The sequence below is a fragment of the Ceratosolen solmsi genome, unplaced genomic scaffold, assembly GCF_000503995.2.
Source record: "Ceratosolen solmsi marchali unplaced genomic scaffold, CerSol_1.0 scaffold13, whole genome shotgun sequence".
Taxonomy (NCBI): domain Eukaryota; kingdom Metazoa; phylum Arthropoda; class Insecta; order Hymenoptera; family Agaonidae; genus Ceratosolen; species Ceratosolen solmsi.
Genome location: NW_011948418.1, coordinates 8,928,865 through 8,954,377, shown reverse-complemented (window position 1 = coordinate 8,954,377; position 25,513 = coordinate 8,928,865). Strand labels below are relative to the sequence as shown.

The following is a 25,513-nucleotide window of genomic DNA, read 5'->3' as shown; positions in this document are numbered from 1 at the left end:
TCTCTCTCTCTCTCTCTCTCTCTCTCTCTCTCTCACTCCCTTCCTCCCTCCCACCATCCCTCTCTCCCGCCTCCTCCAACACCTAACCGTCATATTTTTCCAATTTTATTATTTCTTAGGGGACGGTTATTAATTTTAAAAGCCTCTTCGACCCACTAACGAACTATCGATCCCAGCCGACTAATCCTCGCTCCTCGCTCCTCGCTCCTTGCTCCTTGCTCCTTGCTCCACGCATACTACCTTCTGCTCCTATAAAGCTCACAGCGATGGTCTGTCTGCTCAATCGAGTTTATTAATCACTTGAGATAAATTTATAAATTAGGATATTGTCGGGCCGAGCGCGCGCACTTAATGCAATTGCTTAGAGTGCCGTTCTCCATTCGCACATTGGACGCGTCGCCTAAGAAAAAGCTGTGCTTTAAAGCACCGTCCATGTGTTTGCCGATCATTTAACAAACTTCTGGACATCATCAATTTCTGCCGCATCATTGCAATAACAAAGTAATTGCAAGCGCGCCTGGAGCCTCTTTTTGACATATTCTCTCTCTCTCTCTCTCCCTCTCTCTTTCGAGCTTTCGTCGAGCTTTCGTCGAGCTTTCATCAACGAAAATTGTCATCAGCCAAATGTGGACAAATTTCTATATCATTTTCACCTTTTGCAATGAAAGAAAGAAAGAAAGGTGAAAGAAAATTGGAGCTTTCATCGTATCTGATTACGGAATATTCAGTGCGTGAGCAGCCAAGGCGGATAAATTAGTAAGGCAGTCTTGGAATTCCCGAGATAAAGGAGCGATAATTTGCGATAAATAAATTATTAGCGCCTCTAGAAGCGCTAGCTATTGTACTTTTAATATTCGTAATCGCCGGTTCGAGTGTCGGGCATCGCGTGTGTCCGGCGCCGCCGTCGACTTTATCGAAGGAAAAGCTTAGCGAAAATAAGCTAACTCATACTCCCTTATATCGGTTAAATAATTCATAAGTATCGATAATTTAATCTGTCACTCAATTAATCGATTACAATTAATCGTTCGACCGTCATCACCCTTATCTCCAAGAGAGGCAGATTTATTTATTATTGTTTAGAAAAATAAAAGCAACGATGATAATCTGTATACATTAGATGCCAAATAGTCGTGGATGTGCGTGCGCGCGCGCGTGTACATGTGTTAAGTCTGCTCATGTTGCAAATAAATCAAACGAATGTAAACAATGTGGCTATTATTTCCCTTCGCAACACAGTAATACGGATATATCATTCGAGAAAGAAATTCGCTATTATTACGATTGTATTAGCGACATTAATTTTAATATGTTTTACAAATAAATTCAATACTTTTATTATATAATTGTAATGTAAATATTTTTAAATTTATAATACATTGCTTATACAACTTTCAATTATCGAAAATTTCATTATTGCAATTGTTGGACGACACGTGATATTTCTGAGTATTTTCTTTGTTGTACATTCATATTATAACTATTACAGCACTCTTTTGTTGAAAATATTTTTTGATTCATTTTTTTCATTTTTTGTTTTGCTTTATTCGAAGTTGCGTGAAAACAAAAATTATTTTCCAATGCATGCAACAATCCAATTTCATCAATAGGCAAATTATTTATCATTGATTTATGTGTAATGAATTGAAATTCAAGAAAATATGTAAATTTACTTTCGTTCCTTATGTTTTCAGCCTTAATCGTTTCTATATAAACACAATAATAATAATAATTTCATATACTGCCATGTATGAACCAATTTTATTTATTTATTTTTCTTTTTCTTTTAATACATAGATATATTTATTTAATTAGTTAAAATTAAGGTATTTATCGAATGGTATTATCGATTGAAAAAATGTATTTAATAAATTTAATATAAATACTTTGGATCTTTATTAGTTTTTTTTTTCTTTTTTCATATCTTTTATCTAGACCATCCGCTATTCGATAACATTCCAACTGTGATCAGACAATATATTTCAAAAGCAATATATATTTACAGAACAATATTAATTAAACATTTGATACATGATCATATGTTTGTTTTTCTTATATTTTAAACTTTGTTAATTGTATTTAATATGCATTTTATAAAAGATAATTATTATACGAGATTTTTACTTTCAGAATTGAGAAAGAATGTCAAAGAGTTTGGTCATTAGGAAGAACAAAAAAATCAACATATTTGCGTAATTATAAATGAAACGACGTACTTAACTACACAATGATCGATATTATGATAACATAAAATAATTCTTATAAATGATTGTCATTATTATCGTATTAATTCTAAACTTTATCTTTAGAATTCATTGTAAACTTTTTAAAATTCATTACTTTAAAATTTTATCCTTAACAGTGAGAACGAAAAATTCATAGATAAAATGAACCTTCTGTATTATTTTTATTCTGCGCTTCTTTCTTTCTTTGTAAAGTAAATAAAATAAATTTATTAAATTTCTATTCTTTAATAAGCAAAACATTAAACACTAATGAAATTCATCATTATCAGTGAATATTATAAAAATATAACGAAGAAATCTTAATAGTAATTTTAATTTATTTGAATTGTTAATAAGGAGTGGAAGTTTTCTTAGGATTAAAAACACAATATGCCATTTGTATTTCTCTAAAATTGAATTTTATTACCATTATTCTTGCATTTAAAACAAATACTGAGGTCTTGTATGGCTATGTGACTTTTCTAATTTCATACACGGCACATATTTCAATTTCGTGATAGTAAAATGATTAAGTTTTGATTAAGAAATTCTTCTCGTTAATCGAACAATGATACCTGAAACTTCATAGATATGTTTATTAAATAAACGCTAATGAGTAGTGAGAGCCTATGGAAAGGTTACTTCATTAGGAAGTAATTAGATCAAAGTGTTTACTTCTAGTAATTCACACCTTACCTGCCCCACAAGTCATACTTACTAATACTCTTTAGCGCGTAGAGAGCGACATTTAACACAATTTTGAATTGTAGATGGTTGTATTTAGGCAGTTGGGAGTCTAATGCAGCTTTAAACGCTCAACTTGATCCATTTCATCTCATTATTCTCAAAAATCCATTATTTTCTTTCATTTTTCTTTCTCTCTTTCTCTTTCTCTCTTTCTCTCTTTCTTTCTCTTCCATCTCTCCCCTCCGCTCAGGGAGGGCTACAAGTGAAACATTACCAAATTTCTAATTAGAAAGTAATTCAACTAATTCCAGCTTTGATTTTTCTCTTTTTTATTGATATTGGTTGATTATTTATTTTTGTTTTATTTTACGCACATCTTGATTATAATCAATGAAAATAGAAAAATACGCTTTCTAATCAAGAACTAAAAAAAGGAAATTATGGGCTTTTTGCGAATATTATCATGCAAGAAATCTGGCTTATCATCAATTTTTGAGAAACTTGCAATATTTAATATCGTTAAATCTCAAGGAAATTGTTTATGATTTTACGTGAATGTATTCTCGCACGGTAAATTGAAAAACAACGAAGATAATATTAACAGACACGAAGATATATTCGCCATCATACAAGTCAACACTTTATACAAATTATACAAATGCATCCAATACATAGTGCCTTATATTTTCAAAAATTTAAGATAACCCAGCATTCCATGAACAATTTTACTCAACTAACTTACGATAAAAGTATACTTCCATTTATTGTGTACTTTTTATTTTGTAATTAATCATATTTGAGTTATTTCGTTAGTTATTTGTTTAAAATGAATGTACGAGAGCACGCGTATAATATATATATATATATATATATATATATATATATACAAATGATTGATTAGGACAAAAATCTCCCAAAAGGCAGTCCCAATGAATACCTTGCAACGGGAACAGCTAAAGGCCCATGTAAAGGTCCACTCGCACTAACCGATGATTCAAGTCGTGAAGACCGATCTGAAACATAAGCAGCTTCGTACAATCCAGTTATCTATAATAACTTTTTGATGAGCCATTATTATGTTATCGGTCTTTTGTTAATTTTTTGTTTTTTTTTTGTTTTTTTTTTGTTTTGTCTTTTTGTTTATTTTACTTTATTTTATATACTTATTTTTAACTTAAATGAAGCGCTTATACATCTAATCTCATTTTTAATGATAAAGAAGCTTCAAAGTTATGATGGGCTTTTAGATTATGATATTTCGAGACAAGGTTTAAAAACCGAAACCAACGTAAACAGCTTATGCGTGCAATTAATTTGCATTATTTTTATGTAAGAATATTTAAAAAATAAAAAATAAAAATAAAATAAAAATTAATAATAATAATAAAAAAAACATGGTTTTCGACATATGATTCAGTGACGTGAATATGTTTCATTTGCGTCGAGAAATCATAAATTGATAAATCGTAAAATTTTGAAACAACAGACCTCACAGCTTTATAAATGAATAATTTCCAATGAAAAATTACAGACATTATAGTAAGTAATAGAAAAAATAAAATTAAATTAAATTAAATTAAATTAACATAATAATAATAATAATAAAAAAAAATAAAAAAAAAAAAAAAAGTGAAAAAGAAGTAACAAGCGATTGAGTAATCTAGCACATAAAAAATTATCTTACAAATTCTTAAGAAAACAATCAATTATTGTGCGTTTATAAACTTGACTTTATTACATAAAAATAAATTAATAGAGACAATCTCTTCTACTGACAAAATGTTGCACAACTATGAAATCTTATAATTCGGTTTTGAACGATGATTATTTCAAAAATTAATCACATATTTAAATTAAAAAAAAAAAGAAGAAGAAAGAAAGTCATTTGAAAACTTGGTCGCAATTATATTAGGCGCGTTAAAGAAAAAAAAATTTTTTTTTTTTTTTTGTTTTTCTTTTATATCTATCCCGATTCATCGGCATCAAAAGTCGTGAAGCATACAGAGTCATAAAAGCACTTTTGAGGCCGACGTGTAAATCAAACATCTTTTATTTTTTGATTTTTGGTAATTAACATATAATAACATATAATAAGAATGTTTCATTATTAACTTAACGTTTTCATTAATTTCTTTTGCTTTCGATTATGTAATATTATGCATGTGCCTTTCTATTATATTAATCATTTTTAATTCCTAAACGCTATACACCTTCATTCACATTCTTTAGTACATCAAAAACTCGTTTCGCTCGAATATATACTTGGAGAACTGGAACTTTTTGCTTTTAATTTAATTTCATTAATGTGTCACGTATTTCGATAGCATAAATCTGATCGAAAATTCATGATGATAATGTTTTTCGAACGCGTTATGACTTCAGCGTTGCTTCTGTTGTCACGTTCATGGAGATACACAACAATTGCTGTGCTATATATATGTCGTTTGATTAATAAATATATCGTACAATTATATGAGAAATATTGTATAAAATTCATCATTATTGCCTCATGTATAAATTTTGTAGTAGTGAGCAATAAAGAAAAGTATATCAACCACTTAAATTATTTGCATTCATTGTTATAGTTAAAAATTCGCGAGGGCGATTTAAAATTCGTTTTTAGCATAAATATTAATATTCATTGGCATTATAATCTCTTGAAAATACTTGCGATCCAATGTTTCAACAATACTAGTTCTGTATATTAATATTAATTTCTTCAGCCATTAAAAATTGTTTATATTTAACTTAATGTTTTGTCCTAGTTTAAAAATAAACAATTGCTTTTCCTTTCTTTTTCTTTTAATATATATATATATATATATATATATATATATATATATATATATTATTTTATATAATTCTCACATAATAATATTGTATACATTATGCAATGCTAATAATAATAAATGATTAAAGTAAAATTCAATTTTAACAATACAGATTCAAATTTTAATTACTTTTGAAAATTATTTTATTGTATTTAAAAGAAATAGTGAACTATGGTAGTACGAACAAATATTGTGAAAAATAAATTAATTGACATAATTTGATAAGAAAATGGTTATAATACAATGTTTCAATTTTTGGTTAATTCTTAAAAATAGTTTTTTTGCATTTTGGAACAAAAAATTTCTTTCAAAACTTTATAAGTAACATTGCTATTATTATTGTTATTGTTATTATTATTATTATTATTATTATTATTATTATTATTATTATTATTATTTGTCGTTGATATCACAACCCATTGTGAGATTGTGAACATTATATTTTCTGTTCTGTTCTGTTAATGTACTGAATTCACATATCAAAAAATAGTAAATAGAAAATAATTTAATTTATGTAAGTTCCGAATCAAACATACTATTTTTATTTATTTATTTAATAATTTTTTTTATTATTTTTAAATCTATTCTACAATGTTTTATAATTAATTCCAACTATCGTGTAAATTAAGTCATTAATCGACAATGATTTCCCCTTAGTGCTGCTTTTAATGTACTTCCTTAAAACCTAATAAAGTAATAAATAGTAAGTATCGAATTAGGTTGATGGACTTGAATAATTACATAAATTAAAAAGTATTTACAATTGTTATTCAATGCAAATCCGCAGTACAACACATTTATAGGAATCTGTTTGTTGTTATGGTTGTTGTTGTTGTTGTTGTTGTTGTTATTGTGGTCGTCATCGTCGTCGTCGTCGTCGTCGTCGTTGTCGTCGACTTATACATAATAATTTTGTCTTAATTTGATTTAAAAGAAATTTTTTCAATGTCATAAAGAAATTACGAAAACAATCTTTTAGAATTAATTTTTTAATTACTTTCTATATATATCGTAAATATTATATTATAAATTATTATTAATTATTGTAAATATTAAATATACAATTAAAAAAATTGGGTGAAATTATGAAAAAAAAAAAAAAACTCATGTAGGTTAAAATACTTTGAGAGTTACAGACAATCTCTTATTTCACTAGAATATGCAATATAAATTTTCATGGTGCAATCGACTATCTGGATCGCACATCGATAAATGATTTTAGTTTTAAAAAATTTCTGAATCAACGCAAGGTCTATTAATCATCGTCTTAGATGACATTATAACGAGGGTCCATAATTTGTTATTTCTGCAGTAAATTTAAGTATTCTTTAAATAGGGGGTTAAGATCGGTATAGCACATTCATTAAATTAAAAGTAATATTTAATATTACTGTAGAATTTTCAAAAGTTGCATTCAAAGCACCAATGAAAACCGCCCTCGCGACATTAAATCAGGAATCTGTTTCTCATACCTCTCAAGTTTGGCAATGTGTTTAAAGTACTCTTCATCAACGAGAAGAAACAAAAGTAGATAATATCAATGCGAAGCGGCGACGCCGTTAAAAATGTACAAACTCGATGATGATGCTGCCTTTCTTTCTCCGTTTGCCCCGTTTATCTATCTATCTCTCTCTCTCTCTCTCTCTCTCTCTCTCTCTCTCTATCTATCTCACTATCTCACTCTCACTCAATCTCTCTCACTCTCACTCTCCTTCTCTCCCTCCCTCTCTCTCTCTCTCTCTCTCACCCTCTCCCTCTATCTCTCCTTCTCGTCCTCACTCTTTCTAACATACCCACGCATGTACACACAAACTCTCCCCTTCACCTCTATGCCACTCTTCGCCGGTGGCGAGAGTAGCGAAGGGTGTCAAGATTTTGGCGACACGATGGGTTACCTAGATCTTTTCTTGTATAAAGGGATGCGCCAGCGCGTGATTGACGGTTATCCTCTTGCCGGCGTCCAGCATGAGCGTGCGCTCAAGCAGGTCCTTGAGTTGTGCAACTTTGCGGGCTTGTTCCGGGGGCAACGAGCTCCCACCTAATTCAACACCAAGGTCGCGCGTTGCTGGGAGCGTTGACATTTGGACCACTTTTTCCTGAAAATCATAAATGTCTCGGTTTGTCGATCCTCTCTCTCTCTCTCTCTCTCTCTCTCTCTCTCTCTCTCTCTCTCTACCCCTCTCTACCCCTCTCAACCCCTCTCAACCCCTCTCAACCCCTCTCAGCCCCTCTATTCTACAATTACATAGTACAATATTAAATATTTACAATTGTTGAGAAAAATTGTAAGAGCCCATGCTACCTATGCTTACATATTAAACTTTTAATATCGAACTCGAATCCATAGCATCAACTATTATTAAACTACTAATTCAATAATCGCACATCCATTTTCTTAATTTATGCATTTATGCATATTCGTGTGCATTATGCATTAAGTCATCTATATTTACTTATATTTTCAATCTATGCAATCTTTATTATAAATATCAATTCAAATTAGCATCTACTTTCATTCCATACTCCGATTTAAATTCAAGGTCTTTGAAACTTTATATTGGATATTGCGTAATTGTATTTGATGAGTTTACATTACATAATTAAATTTTACTTACCCGTTCTGTGACTCTATCTACTTCTTGGTATAGAAAATTGCAGTTTGTGTCAAAATGCTTATCCTTGAATTGGCCCTTCCTGATGAGCTTATTAGGCATTTTTCCCTTTAAATCCATGAAGAACTTCAACATTTGGTTATTTGTTTTGCCCGAAAACATAATTTTACCAGTGTAAAGTTCATAGATTGTGCATCCGACAGACCACATATCGATGCCGAAATCATAAGGTATACCAAGAACTAAAAAATAATTATCATTAATGGCTGCTTTATCACTGATCGATCAATGATCCCAATTTTACTAATATATTCAATTTTATATGCACAGTGTGCGTCAGCTAGTATAAATAATAACGTCACTAAATTTTACGTCTCTTCCTAATTTTATTAGTTCTTTAAGAGTAGTGAGATACGCAGAACATGTTCTTGAATGTGTCAATCGGCAATGTAAAAAATAATTTCAACATAATATAAAGATTTTAAATATAAACTTTGCATTTACAAAAGTATGTCGCAAGGTTATTAAAAGGTCTTGAGAGCGATGAAATAAATACTTACTAATTTCTGGTGACCGATAGAATCTTGAGACGAGGTAAGGGGTGACATCGTTCTCATGAGCGAATGACGAAGAACCAAAATCACATAATTTTAGTACTAGCTTACTTTCGCTGACTAGAATATTATCTGGTTTAATATCAGCATGTAAAATATTTGCTCTTTTAAGAAGCTTTAGTGCTAAGAACAATTGTTGGGTATACGATCTAACAGCTTTAACATGCAAACCAACGTCTTTCCCATATTTCTTTAGTACCTATAAAGCGTGCAAGTAAAATAAATTATAATATCGTGGAATCGTGGATATTAAAATACATTATTATAGATTTCAATTAATAAAAATGCTCTAAAAATCAGAAGATCAAAATAATTAAGACACACTTACTTCTCTTAAATTCATCGCTAATGATTCAAAAACCATACATAAATGATTCTTATGAAAGAAATGCCTAAATAATCTTAAACAATGGAATCTGTCCTCTGCATCAGCGTCATTTAATTTTCGAAGAATTTCTAATTCTTTAAGGCCTGTTTTGTGCCTGTGAACAAAAAAATACAATTACTCGTAATTAATTTTAAAAATATGGTCGAATCAAATTGCATATAATGATAAAAGGAGAAACAGGCCTACATTATTTCGTTATTCCTAATTATTTTAACAGCGACGTCTAAATTACCCCGAGCTGTATCTCTCGCTCTAACAACATTACTAAAAACACCCTGTCCCGTGTAACCATAAACAATATATCGGGAGTCTAAGGTTTCGCCAACGCGAACTCTGAAAGAACAAACAACATCATGAAATATAAATAACTAGTTTATCACATAAATAGTTCACGTTTTTGAAAAACGCTATTTACAGCCAAAATTGTCATACCTATAATAGCCTTCGGCATCGTCCCAATTATCGGTTAAACTTGGATTGTCAGGCCCACCTTGACGCTTACCACCTTCTACTGTTGGACTCTGCAAAAAAGATAAAATTAATTGATCGAATCAATTGATCAGAATAAAAATTACGAATTTATTACGAATAAAAATGTTTGTATAATTAATTGTTTTTTTTTTTTTATCGACGACTCATCCGTTCAATAAATAGAGTTGCAAGAGCAGTTGAAGAGATTATTAATCAACAGATAATATAATGTCAACAAAATGGCGAGGAGTAGCCATTAAAGAACTCACATTAAAGTCACCGATGTTATCAACCTCTGCGAACATATCCCATTCATTGGATTTCTTCGAATTCTGTTTGTCTTCCAGCTTCTTCTCGTTCGCCTTAATCTCATCCTGCTTCTCGCTACTGACTTTTTCATCACCTTTGGATCTCCTCCTTCTATCCGGTAGTGGTGGCGTATGACTTTCCGAGGCAGATCCATTATTATTATTTAACAAAGGCTCCGCTGACTTACTTGATGTATTGGATTGTCTTTCGGATGGCGGTGACCTCGTGACGTTCAAATCCGACGAGAAATTTGAATCTTCGTTTGGTGCCCCTAATCTCTGTATAAAAAAAAATATAATAATAATAATAATAATAATAATAATTAAAAAAAAAAAAAAACAGATTTTAAAACGAAATCTCTTAATAATTATTAAGTTAATTGATCATACGCTAAGAAATTGGCATGAAATAAGAGTCTTTTAGCGAATAACTTCTTTTTTAGCGACTTTTGCACTGTTTCGTCGTCTTTTTTTTTTTATTAGTTTGAGCCGTGCGATCAATTATTATAACAAAATTATTAATAAATTATCATTTCTGGATCGGTGCTTCCTTGTAATCGACAGAATGCCGTCGAGTCTCGTGAATTCTTCAAATTCCCGGTTTAGAGAAAATTTCACGTTGTATTATAAAAATAATAATATAATGTCGTTTATTTTTTGCATCCAAATCGCCCATTGCTTCATTCAATCATTGATTTCAATAAAAAAGAATTGAACAACGAGCGACATGAAGATCGTTCTTTTTAATCTTTAGTTAATACACGTTTGCTCACCTTTAGTAATTCCTCCCTCTGTTTCCTGCGTCGCTCAATAATTGCCTCCTCGTCTTCATCCTCTTCTATATCAATGTCCTTGATGTCCTCCTCGCTCGAGCTTTCCGAGCGATCAATCTTTAGACCCTCGGACAAAGAATCCTTAAATTTATCGTTACGTTCGCGCTTGCCGTTCTTTTCGCGATCCCGATCATGATCCCTACCGTGTCTGTCACGATCCCTGCGAGCACCTCGTGAGTGCGATCTCGATCTTCTGTAACGATCGCTTCGGTCCCTGCCAACATTATTTTCACATATTTTTGGTTATTTTTGGTTATTTCTGTTTTTTTTTGTTTTTGTTTTGGTTATTTCAGGTTATTTTTTTATTATTTTTGGTTATTTTTGGTTGTTTTTGATTATTTTTTGGTTATTTTTGGTTATTTTTTGTTACTTTTGGTTATTTTTTGGATACTTTTCCATCATTCGCACAAATTTTTAATACTTATAAAAAATAAAATCACATCTGCTCTACCATATTTATCGAGGTGTTTGTTCTGGAGGATTTATCCATTCCCCAGTCCCTTTCCCTCAAAAGTATTGAGTATTATTTAAAGTAAATCTATTGACAATGCGTAAGAAAGAACAACGTTGCCTCAGCTTATTAAACGAATATGATCAAAGCTATAGTTAATAACCTTGGCCTTCCGAGGCTCCTGGACCTTCTGCAACTACGCGATCTATCTCGTCTGTCATGATTCCTGCGTGAATCGATCCGGTCTCTGCTCCTATCCCGGTGTCGATCCCTGCTGTCTCGCCGCTCACGTCCTCGTAAGTCGTGATTGAGATGTCGGTCTCGACTGCTGTCGCGCCTCGACGAGCGCACCATCTCCTTCTGCTTTGACTCGTGGTTGGCTCGCGCACTTCCACTGCTTTTTTCCAACTCGCGCTTCCGCTCGTCCTCCCTGCAATTTCATTTTATAATTTTACATACTTCCTGTTTAGTATTAAATTTTAATGGCTTAAAGCTTAATGTTATGGCAAGTATTAAAGAAGTCTTGGATGTCGTAGCGCATTGTACATCTTAATTATTCACTTATTAACTCAGCTTAGAGATCAAACGATTATTACCGTCAAAGTAAGATAAATTTTTCCCAAATACTTATTAAACAATATGAAGTTAATTATATGATAGAATAAGCTAAATAATTAGAATTTACTAATTATTTTTTAAATTAAGTAAATTAAATGAATTTATGTTATTTATGTTAATTAGTACAAGTACTTCTGACCTCGAAAGAGCTCGTAGCTCTTTTAAATCATTTTGGTTCTATATTTTTTGTTTCTTATTCGAATAGGACGTTGTTTTCAATTTTATGAGTAAAAATTATGTACGTAATTTCACTAGTAATAATGCGCAATTTGTAAAATTTCATACCTCTTCTCGTGTTCTCTTCTCCGTAATTCATCTTTTTTATTAGCTTCTTTGCGCCTATCGTCCTCCAGTTTCTTCCTAATAGAATCATCCTTTCTGCTGTCATCTTTAGATTTTTCAAATATTTTCTTATTTTGTCTCTCGTCTCTTTTTATTTCATCTCTGCTTCTTGGCTTCTCATCTCGCTTCCTATCAGAGTCCCTACGTCTGTCAGATTCGTGAATACTCCTCTTTTCTACTCTACCCATATCAACAACAACACGTCTATCGGTTTTTAAGGTTTTTCTGTGCTCTCTACTCCCCGATGAGCTTCTACGGCGTTTCTTTCGTGGTTGAGTCTCGTCTCCACTATCCTCAACGAGTATAACGTCAGGCATTTCTGGTTTTTTATTCCGCTCTCCATCTTTCTCATCCTTATCGGACTCATCGGACAGGTACTGTACCAAACATGCTTGAAGACGTTCCTAAAATACACAAAATACAACGATTTAATTAGGAATTTTGCGATTTCACATATATTTTTCTATATATTTTGGACATTTTCACCATCTATGAACGTCATGCGATATTAATGTTAATTTATAACATTATAATCTTTAACGATACCTAACATCTCTTTCATAATTACATTGCATTTTACATATTGTTACTTATTAATTATAATCAAAGAATAACTATTAACCTTTTGTTTCATTAGCTCTTCTAAATCTATATCATCTTCGATAATAGTACAATCGACTTCGTCAGAATCTAAATCAACTAACTTTTCCTCTTCGCTGTCTTCGGTTTCGCCAATTTCGAGCACCGAATTATTAACCTTACCATTAATTTCCTTCTGATTAACAATTTGTGTAACAATTTTATTGATAACCGCTCCATTAGCGTTCTCTTCATTTTCTTTAGTTTTTTTAGACCGCTTACGTTTTTTATGTTTCTTTCTGTATTAACAATATACATAAAAATTATTATTAATTGCAAAAATTTAATAATTGTATGTAGATAGAATGGACTCATACTTTTCCTGTTTATCTGTTTTTGTATCAATTCGATCGGCTACCTTATCTTTTTTGTGTTTATGATGTTGTTTATGTTTCCTCTTTTTCTTTTTTCGCTGCTCTGTTGGAACTTCCGAAGCTGCGACTTCGCCTGGATCTTTTCTCGAATCATTGACGCATTCTACATCGGAGTTCCTACAAAAACATACAGCAAACATCGATCAAACATCGATATCGCGTTAGCTCCGTGCAAGCCCCCCTCCCCCAGCCGTCGCCGACAAGCAAAATAAAGGTTCAAAAAAAGATGATTGCTGAATAAACAAATAAAGGAGATCACTTCCCTTTAAATTATAATTCAAACGGAACGAACATTTTATTTCACAGCATGGCGAGCGATTCTTTCGTTGAAAATAAAATAAACGAGTTCGTTCACTCCACGTATTCGTTAAGTAAAAATGCTTTGCTTGGGCACTTTTCGCAATCCAAGCTTTTTTTTAGTTTGGTCACCGCGGTAGTTTCTCGCAGCCGTTATACCCATTATTTATCTGATAATAATATGTTATAGGTTTCGGGCCCGATGGAGAAAATGATAATTGCACCTAATTACGTTTTGATTATCAGTATTCAATAATTATTAATATTTATTTAACTTACCCCATGATTGACTATATATTGCTCACGCAACGGCGACGACACAACACGAATACCAACGAACACGATTGACGAACATGAGAGACTGTGAGCTGTGAAGTATGAGATGATAAGAGAAATGAAGCATTTGGGACTTTTAGGCGCAATCACCTAGTGAAATTTCGATTCTGCGCAATGAAAAGTACGTTCCAATTAGACGTTAATTGCTGCGCGGCAAATTTGAAATTAACAGAGGGAAATTAACTGTTACAATTTTTAAAATAACTCCCTTGAAATAAGGTATAAGAATTTTAACGAAATGCTTTCTAATGTATTGCGACAAGTGTTCGAAATTATATGTAATTAATTTTTTATTTTTGTAAATATTTAATATAAATATGTAAACACGATGTAATACAGATTTTCAATGTTTAAAGTTAACGAAAGCAACTTTACTTAATACATATAAAAATTGATTGATTTTATTCATTGTTATTTCGGACGTTAATATTTAATAGCAACAATAAAATAAATATTTAGTAAACTATAGTATCTTCGCTACTGCACGACAATAATACTTCAGATTATCAATAAGATTAGTATTTGATTGATTTCATTATTTAACGAATTCTTCTTGATTAACGTTTGTAGCTGAGTTTTATAATAGCAAAAAAATTATAAAAACTACTCTTCGCAATGTTTATTTTACTTAAACTAATTCTATTTATCGACTAATGGAGATTGTAAAAATTTAAGTAATATCGTTTGTATTATTTGAAAATGATAAGTATAATTTTATTAAATTTATAAAATTTTATTCCAATATCCGTATTATAATATAATATGATATGGTATAATGTAATATGATAAAATTAATATATTAAGGATTAATTATTAATAGGAATTTATAATTTATTGTATTTAAAGTTATCTACTTTTGCAATAGCATTAGCAAACTTTAGTGAAAATTATATTTTCTAAATTTCGTTGAATTGGATTACTTTATTTAATTTGGAAGTTCACTTGTATGGATCGCTGCACAATTACTTTACAGAATTACATATAAATATCTAGAATTTCAATATCATCTAATTTCAATGTAATTGTAATTTCAAATTCAATATAAGCAGTAAGATATATTATACGTGCACGTATCCATTACTCTAAAATGAGAAATTCAACACTATCTATGAAAATAGCCTTTTTATTACATTGAATCTGATGCTGGTGTCTAGAAAATTTTATTACAATTTGTTAATATTTAGCATTCTGAATTATCAATAAATTAACTAAAGCAGTGTTGTTTACTTGGATGGATGTGACGTCTTGTAAATTAGTAAAATTAATCTATAAGCTTTGACAGATCTAATATGTTTATTTTGATAAAAATATCTCATTTCTTGAAAGCAATCGCGTTTACATTATATTTTCCACACGTAAGGAGGATTCGGCGAACATTAAAAGAGCAGCGCCTTCGATTTTAAACGTCAGTCACTAGTCGACCGCCTCGTTGTCGTTTTGTGAATTTCTGCAAAAACAGATAGAAACAATAAAGAAGTGCACATAGAAAATTAATAAATAAAATTAAATATACTTCGATTGTAGTAAATGAAATTGTAATGCACGAATAGGAAAAAATTATATTTAAATAATTATTGATCGAGCTATTAATTTCGTTGTATTTGCAAAAAGTACGTGAAAGTGTAAAGGTTTAGTAGTCGTAAAAAGATTGGTGTTTATACAATTTTTTTATAAACTATGGCATGTCCAATGGATAATGGAACGTATGTGAAATTTATTAAACATTTTTTCACTAATTCATTAATTTACCATTTACTAATAAATGCATCACACGATTGCGGCATAATTAGCATTATACATAGGCATTAGCGGAATAATGTTTTGACTATATAATAATTAAACTTTTTTTATTTATAAATTAATAATAATAATAATATTCTTGTAAAACTACATTTTCACTAAATTTATTATTTAATTTTTTCTATTTTTGCACATTTGTATAATTTGTATAATTTGTATAATTTACCACTTTATAATAATTGAAATTTTAATGTCAATAATATTGAGGTGTTGCTATTCTAATATAATAGATACAAGGGAAGAAATTAATAATAACGCGAAAGCGTATACCGAATCATTACTTAAACATATAATTCATCGCGTAGAATTAAATTTGTTCACTATCTTACGAATTATGTAATGTTTAATTTAATCATCATCAAATGTTTATTACAAATCAATATTTTTCTCTTGCATGTTATACGAAAATTTTATATCGAAATAATTTAATGAAAAACAAACATAATTATTTCACTATAAACGTATTTAATAGAAGGTCATAATTGAAATTATAAAATTCTATAAATTTTTTATAGATCATTATCTGGATAAATAGATTTTTTTTTCTCATATTAAAATTATAAACGAGACGAGGCGATAATATCAAATTACACTCGGCGATGAGAAGATTTTTTTTTTTTTTTTTTTTTTTTTTTTTTTTTTTTTATACTTAAGTATTATTATTGTTGTTGTTATTATTATTATTATTATTGTTGTTGTTGTTATTATTATTTAATGTAGAAACTTATAATATAATATGCGTAACATAATATGTGTTAAATAATCACGAATTAACCTTCAGAGACGATACGAATCAAATCGGTTCATGTTTGACGAAAGGTCCTGGACTATTGTACAGCGAATATCTTTTACTAGATAAAGTTTTGTCGGCCCAAAGATTACTCAGCAGTGAATACGATAAAGAAGTTCACGATGAGCATCTATTTATTGTGACGCATCAAGGTAGTAGGAGCAGAGCATTGTAATAATTATCTTTAAAGTTAAAGTTCTTGCCTAATATATTTGACATAATTATACGTTGGAAATATGATAATTAATCAGGATTAAAATAAATATTTTATAGCTTCAATGTTGTTGATAAATTTTTATTATTACCTTATTCGCGTCTACGTTTGCCATTAAAATTTTGCCATCAATTCATAAGTTTAGTTAAATAAAAGTAACATTCAATTTCAGCCTACGAACTGTGGTTCAAACAAATTATCTTCGAACTCGATTCTGTTCGAGCACTCTTTAGTAATGAAGAGAAACTTCACGAAAAGTATGCACAAGCCCGTATCCTTAATGAGAATAATTTGCACAGTTCCGAGGCCATTGACGAGTCAAGAACTTTGGAAATTCTCAAACGCCTTAATCGTATTGTTCTTATTCTTAAAGTAAGTATTAAGTATTTTTTTACGAGCGATTTAATTAATTAGTCGCATCTTAAAATTATTGTTTTATTAATGATATGATTACTATTTCGGTGGATTGTTTTTTTTTTTTTTTTTTTTTTTTTTTTTTTTTTTTTTTTTTGATGCATTTGGAAAGGCAATTTGAATATTTAAAACAGGCCGAAAAACTTGTAAAATAAAAATATTTATCAACGGCTTATTTATTAGGTTCGTTTAACCTTATAAAGAAGACACTATAAAAAAAAGTCCAATAACGCATTGATAAAAGTGACAATTTTTAATTTAATATTGCATATGAAAAAAAAAATGAAGATTAAATTCTACACATGTAAGAAGACCTATAAATTCCCTCTGAGTAAACATGTATTACAAAAAGAAAAATAAGAATAAAAAATAAGAAAAACTAAAAATTAGTTACGGGGTGGCAAATATATTTAAATCTTGTATATATATATATATATATATATATATATATATATTATTGTCATAATTTGAATAATAATAATGCAAAGGTAGTATGCAAATGATCTTATAAATTGCGTTTGGTAGCAATGAAAAATAGTAAAGAACGATGAGGTGGATTTTAACATAAAATCGTGGTTGCATTATTCAGTGATGACTGAGGTTAACAACCCCGCGGCGACAAGCCAATTACATTGCAACAAGGGTCATAATTGAATTTCCAACGGAAGAAGCTCTGATAGTCGTGTTTCCTGCATCTCTGCACTATCTTCTTCTTCTTCTTCTTCTTCTTCTTTCGGTTCATCATCTTTTCGGCAATATCTGTGCTCCCTTAAGATTCATCGTTTTTGAAAATAATGGAAAGCCTTATTGTAAGATAATTCTTACTTTCGTTAGAAACTGCGATTTTTGTAGTCACTAATTACGTATTTTAATGTTATATGGAAAATTCAGTGAATTTTTTTTTTTTTTTTTTAATGATAATCATGCTAATGTTTTCTATTCAGGTTTGCCACTAATTTCTATTAAAACATAAAATTATATTTATACATCTTAATTCATTTTTCTTCATCCCTCATAAACATTCACATTACCGATAATAATTATTTTTGTTTAAATTATTTCATATTATTTATAAAAATATACTAAATGAATATTTTCAATTGAACAACGTGATCCATAATACATAAAAAAAAAAAAAGATTTTTTTAAAAAAAAAAAAAAAAAAAAATGTATAAAAAATACATGTTTATATTGAAAAATAACGATAAAAAGAGAGTTTGGACATATTGTTGTTAACATTATTTTACTGTACTTTCATATTTTGATTTTTTTATTACATACAACCAAAAGATCAAGTTGTAAATCATATAAGCAGCGTTGTAAGTCTAAGGGTTACAATTAAGAATATTACATATTATAATTTAAATAATGAACAAACAACTTCTTAGAAAATAAAATCTGATTCTTGTTTTAGTATTTCAGTGTTGTAGAGTATTTTATTATAATAATATTTTTTTGCACTAATTAATATTCTTAATACCTTCTCAAATACAATAATTTTATTATCTTTCTTTCACTTTCTTATCTTTGTGTGAATAAATTTATAGATCTAGTAAATTAAAGTTATATTTACGTACGTTTGAATATAAATTTATTTTATGAAGTTATTGTTCCAGTTCCCTCGGTAATTGTTATTCACAATCCCCTTTACGAATATATAGTAAATTTTCTTTGGATATTAGTATTGTTAAAACAATATAAATGACGACATGATATAAGAATGTATTCAAACAATATTATTAAAATTATGTATATGTTTGTATATAATTAAAGTATCGTATAATATTATTGAATGCATTCTTCTATCATGTCGTCATTATCTTTATCATCATCATCATCATCATCATCATCATCATCATCATCATCATTATTATGCCTTTCGTCATTTCATTCCTTTTTCAAATTTATAATTCCGACGTAATCAATTATTTAATAACAATTGATTTATTAATAATTATTAATAAATTAATAAATAATTTTATATTGATAATTTTATATTAATAATTTTATATTAATAATTAATATTAATGAATTAATAAATAAAAAATTATTAATAGAAAAACAATAATTCTATTTATAATGATATACGTCTAAGAATGAAGCGATAAAATATAATTTATACGAGTCTAGTATAAAGCTATACATATTAACATTGTGAATAAGTTAAATCATTATTAATGAAAAGCAAATATTAACAAATACTTAAATCCTCCCCGTGCCACTTCGTTTTTAGTTTTTGTTATTTTTCAAGATTGTAGCTAAATTATATATTTTTTAAGAGTATCATAATTATGAAAACACTCCTCTCCTATTTATTTCTACATAAGCTCAATCGATCTCTCACACCTATCTATCTAAAATAATTATTTTTTTTTATAAAATTATTCAAGTTATATATTTCAAGCTAATAAATAAAAAAGGTAGCTTCCTCTTCATTTATAAATCACATTATTTATCGTTAAGAATTATTTTATTTTTGTTGTTGTTGTTAATAATAATAATGTAATTTACTATCTTATACATCAGTTAAATATATAAAAATACAATTTTATTTATAAATTTCTGCAGGACTATCGTATGACAAATGCAATCAATCTATTTCCGTTACTTAAATTTGTCGGCTTTCAAATACTTCAATCTTACTGACCAAGAATTTTTCTTTCTTATTAAAAAATGTATTGCGCAATATTTCATTACATACAGGTCCAAGGCTTCTTATAGCTTGGACTTTTGTGGCTGATATTCGAGAGCTGAACGTCGGTAATAATAAACATAAAAGTTACCTACGTTTAATTAAATAACACCACCCGCGCCACGAATTAAAGTGATCGGTCAGGAATAAATGCACGGAAAAGTCGGAGCGACAATTTCTCGCATTGCTGGAGAAAGTTCGCCGCTAATTATGTCTCGCGTAATGTAATAAATCGCATCCTCGATTTATCGCAACATTAGGGCAAACATTTTGCGTCCATGTTATCTTGCATCGGCGGAAGCTCGAAATGGCAAAGGACTCGACCGCGGTAGTAGTACATTAGCGAGAATCTCCAAGGACTCGGTAAGCCGAGACCGGAGCGGGACACGCGATACACGTTGGTTTCTATGTATTGCGCAATCATCGAGGATGTCGTATTAACTTATCGACATCTCTCTGGCATTCAGAAGTAAATTTACCATTGACGATTAGAAGAAGGGCGGATAATTAAATTGTTTACTTATATGTTTGTCATTTTCTATTTTCTTTCTTTCATTGCTTACAATCGTACTTATTCATAAATTTTTTTATCGTATTGACGTTGCCCCCAGCAATATCCATATATAATCCATATATATATATATATATATATATATATTAGTTTGCTCGCTTCTTCTATAACAATTTACTTAATAAATGCATGATTACATTTTATTAAAATTGAATAATGCATTATCGATTTGTGTATTTATTCCTATTAATTAATTATATATTATATTGAATTTATGTAATTGTGAATTTTATCAATGACTTTGTTTGATCAGAAAACGGAACGATAGATTTGCCGTTTCATTGAAAGTACGGTAAAAGCATTTGTTATTATTCCTATTCATTTGTTTATACTCTCTCTCTCTCTCTCCCTCTCTCTCTCTCCCTCTCTCTCCCTCCCTCTCTCTCTCTCTCTCTCTCTTATGTAAAAATAAAGCTGTAAGGAGGGATTATTTTAACAGATTTCGTGCAAATTCAGCCAATCGCCTTTGTCGCGCATGTAAATAAATCTACGATACAAAATTCCATTCATCTATATTTTATCGCGACCCTTTTATCAATTCGTAGACTTGAAAATCTAATGCTCGGAGGTACATATACCTGATTCAGTTCAAGGACAACCGTCCACGCAATACCTACAATCGACGACAGGAATTATTATTACAGTGCTACTCGTTTTTATCATTTATTAATTAATTCCTATGCATGCTTTATGCCAGCCATAGTATTTTCTACTTTCCCGTCTGCATTAATTAGTTCTTATTTTATCTGGCACGAGCCAAGTACACAAAAGCAAGGAAATAATTTTATGCTTTTAAGTTAATTCTAAATTTAAACTATTACGCGGAATTTACATTTTCGTTCTTAATTAAGTAAAGTTAAGTTAAAAAAAAAAAAAAAAAAAAAGAAAAAAAAAATAATGGAGGAATTAAATAAAACTTTTATTCCTCCAGATTTTCATAGGTGAAGAAACTAATTATTCCAAAAATACGATATTAACAAAATTAATGTAAAATAGCTTTTTGTATAAACTTTGTGAATCGATCTGATTTACTTGCTACACAATGTCTTGCGAATTGCGAATAATAATAATTTGCTCTCTATTATTTAAAACATATTCAGTAGTGGCTGGCATAAGTGAAAGCAACCATAGAAATATAAGTGCATCACTCGACATATGCAATCGATACCAAGCACAACTTATAGCAAATCTGATTTAATTTTTCCTCTGAAATATTTACGCAACAAAATTAATTATTTTACTTTATTTTGAATCAATCAATAATACGAAATCCCAACGTATTAGTTCATGTAATTAACGAATAATAATTACTAGTTATGCACTTATAGTCGATGAACTGAATAATATTTATTTGCCTTTTATCAATTGTTACGGTGTAAAAAAATATACATTATTAATATGTCTAATAGTTGATACGATCGATTGGAATTTTGTAAACAATTGAGAACATACGAATTATAAACGAATAATCGAATTTCTTAAAAATTATTTAAACCACTTATGCGTTTTTTTTTGTTTTGTTTTTTTGTTTTGTTTCAATATTGGCTGATTTCTCTGCAATATTTGCCGATTTCGTATAATTTGGCATATTCTCTTTTCACGGCATTAAGTTGTACTATACTGTAATACTTTTAGCATATGCACGTATTACATAAGAGGTCTTTGTACATAATAACTTGTAACTTATAACTTTGCACCTAATAACTTGAAAATTGTAGCTTTGTTCATAATAACTTTTGACTGTTAACTGATTTGTAGATAATACATCCTAATGATATAATGAACAATGTAGATAATTTTTTATTTGTGAAAATCTAATTTAAAAGAGTTCGATCAACGAAACTAAAGGCGAAATTGTCAATTATATATTCTATATTTTTATACAGAAAAGCTTCGTGACAGTAAATTCACATCACAAAATTTCTCACATTAATACAGAACAAAATGAAAAAAAAAAATGAAAAAAAAAAACAAAGAAGAATCTCTAGTTTAATTTAAAAAAATACCAATATCGATATTAATTTTCTGATATATAAAGAATATATAAAATTAAAGTAAAAAATCGACGTAAAATACTTTTCATTTTGGTTTTGTTGTTTTGTTTTTCTACGTTATTTCGATTAAAGTTATATTAATGACGCTAGAAATTTATGAAAAAGTCATAAAGTATAAAACAGCTTTATGAAACAAGCGATAATCCAAGCAATATAAATCTTACGAATGATTTATTCAAAAACTTATTATCGTAAAAGTAAGAATTATACGTACTGTCATATTTAAGCCTTTCATAAACGTTATTTATGATAAATACAAATGATCATAAGCGTATTGTGCGACTAAAGTTCTCTTAAGACGCCTATCAACGGCTACTTCGACTAGCAATAATAACGAGTTTACAGTATAGCGCGAATCGCCAAGAAATAAACTTTGTTCATTCGTACGTAATCGCACGTAATTGAGCTGTTGACGAGAAAAAGTATAATTGACGATCTCGTCGTCGAGCCTGTTCTACCTGCCCTTTATCCTTCTCTCTCAACCTCCCAGCGTCAAAAACTTAATGAGCGATAAATCGATAAATGTGCACTTAGCTGCTCGTGGATCAGGTCTCGATCCTCGAGACGATGACGCCCCTGGACTTCATGGCCTTTCGCGACTACCTCTGCCCGGCCTCGGGCTTCCAATCCCTGCAGTTTCGCCTCCTCGAGAACAAGCTCGGCGTCAAACAGGCCCATCGCGTCAAGTACAGCCAAAGCTACAAGCGCGTCTTCGGGCGCGACCCAAATGCCGTCGAGGCCATACGTCGGAGCGAGGAGGAGCCGAGCCTCAGTCACCTTGTCCAGTTTTGGCTCGCCCGGACCCCCGGACTCGCCACCAACGACTTCGACTTCTGGGGCAAGTACCGGCGCGCCGTCGAGGCCATGCTCAACGAGCAGCGCCAACACATACACGTACGTATTGGTATAATATATGGTATACGGTACTCATGCTCCAGTGTTCCAAGACTGGCTAAGAAAGCTCGACTTTGTCCGCACTGCTCGCCTGCCCTCGCCAAAATCCAAGATCCACTTTTTTTTTAGCCCTTCTCTAATCGAGCGCTTATCGAAAAAAAAAAAAAAAAAAAAAAAAAAACAAGCCAAAACAAGCCTGACGCAGCCCTTGGCTATCTGAAAACGTCACGTCACGTACTAAATTCTCGCTTCAGACGCACACGAAGGAGGAGAAGGAGGAGGAGGAGGAGGAGGAGGAGGAGGAGGAGGAGTTCCGTAAACAATTGCTGAACAATTTGGCAGCGCGCCAGGCGGTCTTCGACTCGATCTTCAACGTGGCCGCGCACAACGCCCTCGTCTCCAGGGGCGAGCGCCGCTTCTCACACGCGGCCCTCCAGGGCGCGATCATGATCACCCTCTATCGGGACGAGCCGCGCTTCAGCCAGCCTCACCAGATTCTCACGGCCCTAATGGACATCGACTCGCTCATCACCAAGTGGAGATGTAAGCCGGATATCGCGATTCCCCATCCCGTATGCACGACGACATTTGAAACCCTCGACCCTTTCACAACGATTAAACATCCCTCGTTTAAGACCGCGACAGCCGCTAACTAGAATGAAATGGCCGTTATTTCCTATTCACTTCCAGACAACCACGTTCTCATGGTTCAAAGAATGATCGGCTCGCAGCAGCTCGGCACCGGCGGCTCATCCGGATATCTCTACTTGAAAACCACTTTAAGGTACGTTGTCGCTTGAACAATTAATTTAGTTTTTTGCCTCCTTTCGGATCTATTGTTGTTCGATACGAGTCAATATTCGTGATGCTCGAACCATTATTGCCGAACGATTATCGTGACGGGGACTTCAATTTGAGCGGTTGAAGGGCCCGTCGATACTTTTACTTGTCGCGTGGATGAAATTTTCGCAGGATTCGTTGAATTCCCAGGAATTTTATCGCTCGATAAATTTTGATTCTGGCAATACGTTCATCACACTTACTTTCTTTCCCATTTTACGAGCAATGAAAATATTAAAAAAAAAAAAAAAAAAAAAAAAAAATGTTTTCTCTTTTATTTTACACGAATAGGACAGTACGAATAATAGATAATAGATAGATGCTTCGATTATAAGTAAAAGATCGTTGGAAAAGTCAGAAGGGAAGCTGATCTCGTGTTAAAAAAAAAAAAATCATGATATTTTACGAGCTAATTTTCACGAACAAATGGAATTTTTTATAATATTTTTAATAATTAAGCTTTATTTTAGCGATCGCTACAAAGTCTTTGTAGACTTATTTAATCTCTCGACCTTTTTGATACCACGTCAACTCATTCCGCCACTCACCAAACGCATGAAGTCAAAATTATCTATAGTTTGGGATTACTCCGATTTTGAAGAGGACGTAGTATCATCGGTAGAGACTTCGTCGGTAAACGCCACAACCTCATCCTCGTCGACAGAGCAGAAAAACCGTAAAGATAATTACCACAGCGATGAAAGAAGTTGTTACGGCATTATTAATAATTCGAATACTGATTTGAGTGTGAATAATGGCTCCAACAATTAAATAAAGCCTTTTTATCTACGAAATTGATATCTGCTGCTAATTTTTCATTTTATTGTGCAACTCTCTCTCTCTCTCTCTCTCTCTCTCTCTCTCTCTCTCTGACTCTCTGCTTATACTTGTTATATAGGTTCATGTGCATATGTATGTGAGTTGTATGTTTATGCCTCTACATTATTGTAATTTTGTGGTTTATGAGAAAGAAAAAAACGTTATGGAATTTATTCTTACGTAAGAGCGTTTATTGCTTGTTCGTTTGCTTTGTCATCAATCTTCTTTACAAATATATCAAGTTACATTTATAATATACCAGCCTTATAATAGAATTATAAAATTTCATATAAAAATGAGTCACACGAGTCTTTGACTTTAATAATAGTCATTATTTCATTACAATATAAAGTAATTGCATTACTTTACCAATTATCACAAATTATTGTAATTTACACG

The 25,513-nt window shown here is 30.8% G+C and overlaps 2 protein-coding genes across 2 annotated transcripts; one reads left to right on the top strand and one right to left on the bottom strand.

Moving 5' to 3' along the window:
* Positions 1-2,648: 2,648 nt before the first annotated feature.
* Positions 2,649-14,066, bottom strand: Prp4k (Pre-mRNA processing factor 4 kinase). The gene is made up of 15 exons (XM_011497132.1): positions 13,970-14,066; positions 13,337-13,510; positions 13,003-13,258; positions 12,324-12,784; positions 11,584-11,850; positions 10,910-11,183; positions 10,098-10,415; positions 9,790-9,878; positions 9,544-9,690; positions 9,298-9,451; positions 8,916-9,168; positions 8,359-8,597; positions 7,639-7,839; positions 3,850-3,925; positions 2,649-3,168 (listed from the first exon to the last, which is right to left on the bottom strand). Exons 1-13 carry the CDS (start codon positions 13,972-13,974, stop codon positions 7,639-7,641), a joined length of 2,838 nt encoding a protein of 945 aa, XP_011495434.1. The 5' UTR covers positions 13,975-14,066; the 3' UTR covers positions 2,649-3,168; positions 3,850-3,925.
* A 1,637-nt stretch (positions 14,067-15,703) lies between these two features.
* vermilion (Tryptophan 2,3-dioxygenase vermilion) lies at positions 15,704-25,437 on the top strand. Its single transcript, XM_011497336.1, has 7 exons — positions 15,704-15,729; positions 16,608-16,768; positions 17,003-17,202; positions 23,096-23,455; positions 23,749-23,998; positions 24,146-24,239; positions 24,766-25,437. Exons 1-7 carry the CDS (start codon positions 15,704-15,706, stop codon positions 25,064-25,066), a joined length of 1,392 nt encoding a protein of 463 aa, XP_011495638.1. The 3' UTR covers positions 25,067-25,437.
* Positions 25,438-25,513: the final 76 nt, after the last annotated feature.

Bases quoted from the DNA above. Each gene is read 5' to 3' on its own strand.
- Prp4k (XM_011497132.1), bottom strand. The intron at 13,259-13,336 runs GTATGAGTCCAT...TTGTTAATACAG, and splicing joins AAAACAGATAAACAGGAAAA to AAAGAAACATAAAAAACGTA. The intron at 9,452-9,543 runs GTAGGCCTGTTT...TTTTGTTCACAG, and splicing joins ATTAGGAATAACGAAATAAT to GCACAAAACAGGCCTTAAAG.
- vermilion (XM_011497336.1), top strand. From the start codon at position 15,704: ATGGCATGTCCAATGGATAATGGAAC. The intron at 15,730-16,607 runs GTATGTGAAATT...ATTAACCTTCAG, and splicing joins TGTCCAATGGATAATGGAAC to AGACGATACGAATCAAATCG. The intron at 24,240-24,765 runs GTACGTTGTCGC...GCTTTATTTTAG, and splicing joins TACTTGAAAACCACTTTAAG to CGATCGCTACAAAGTCTTTG.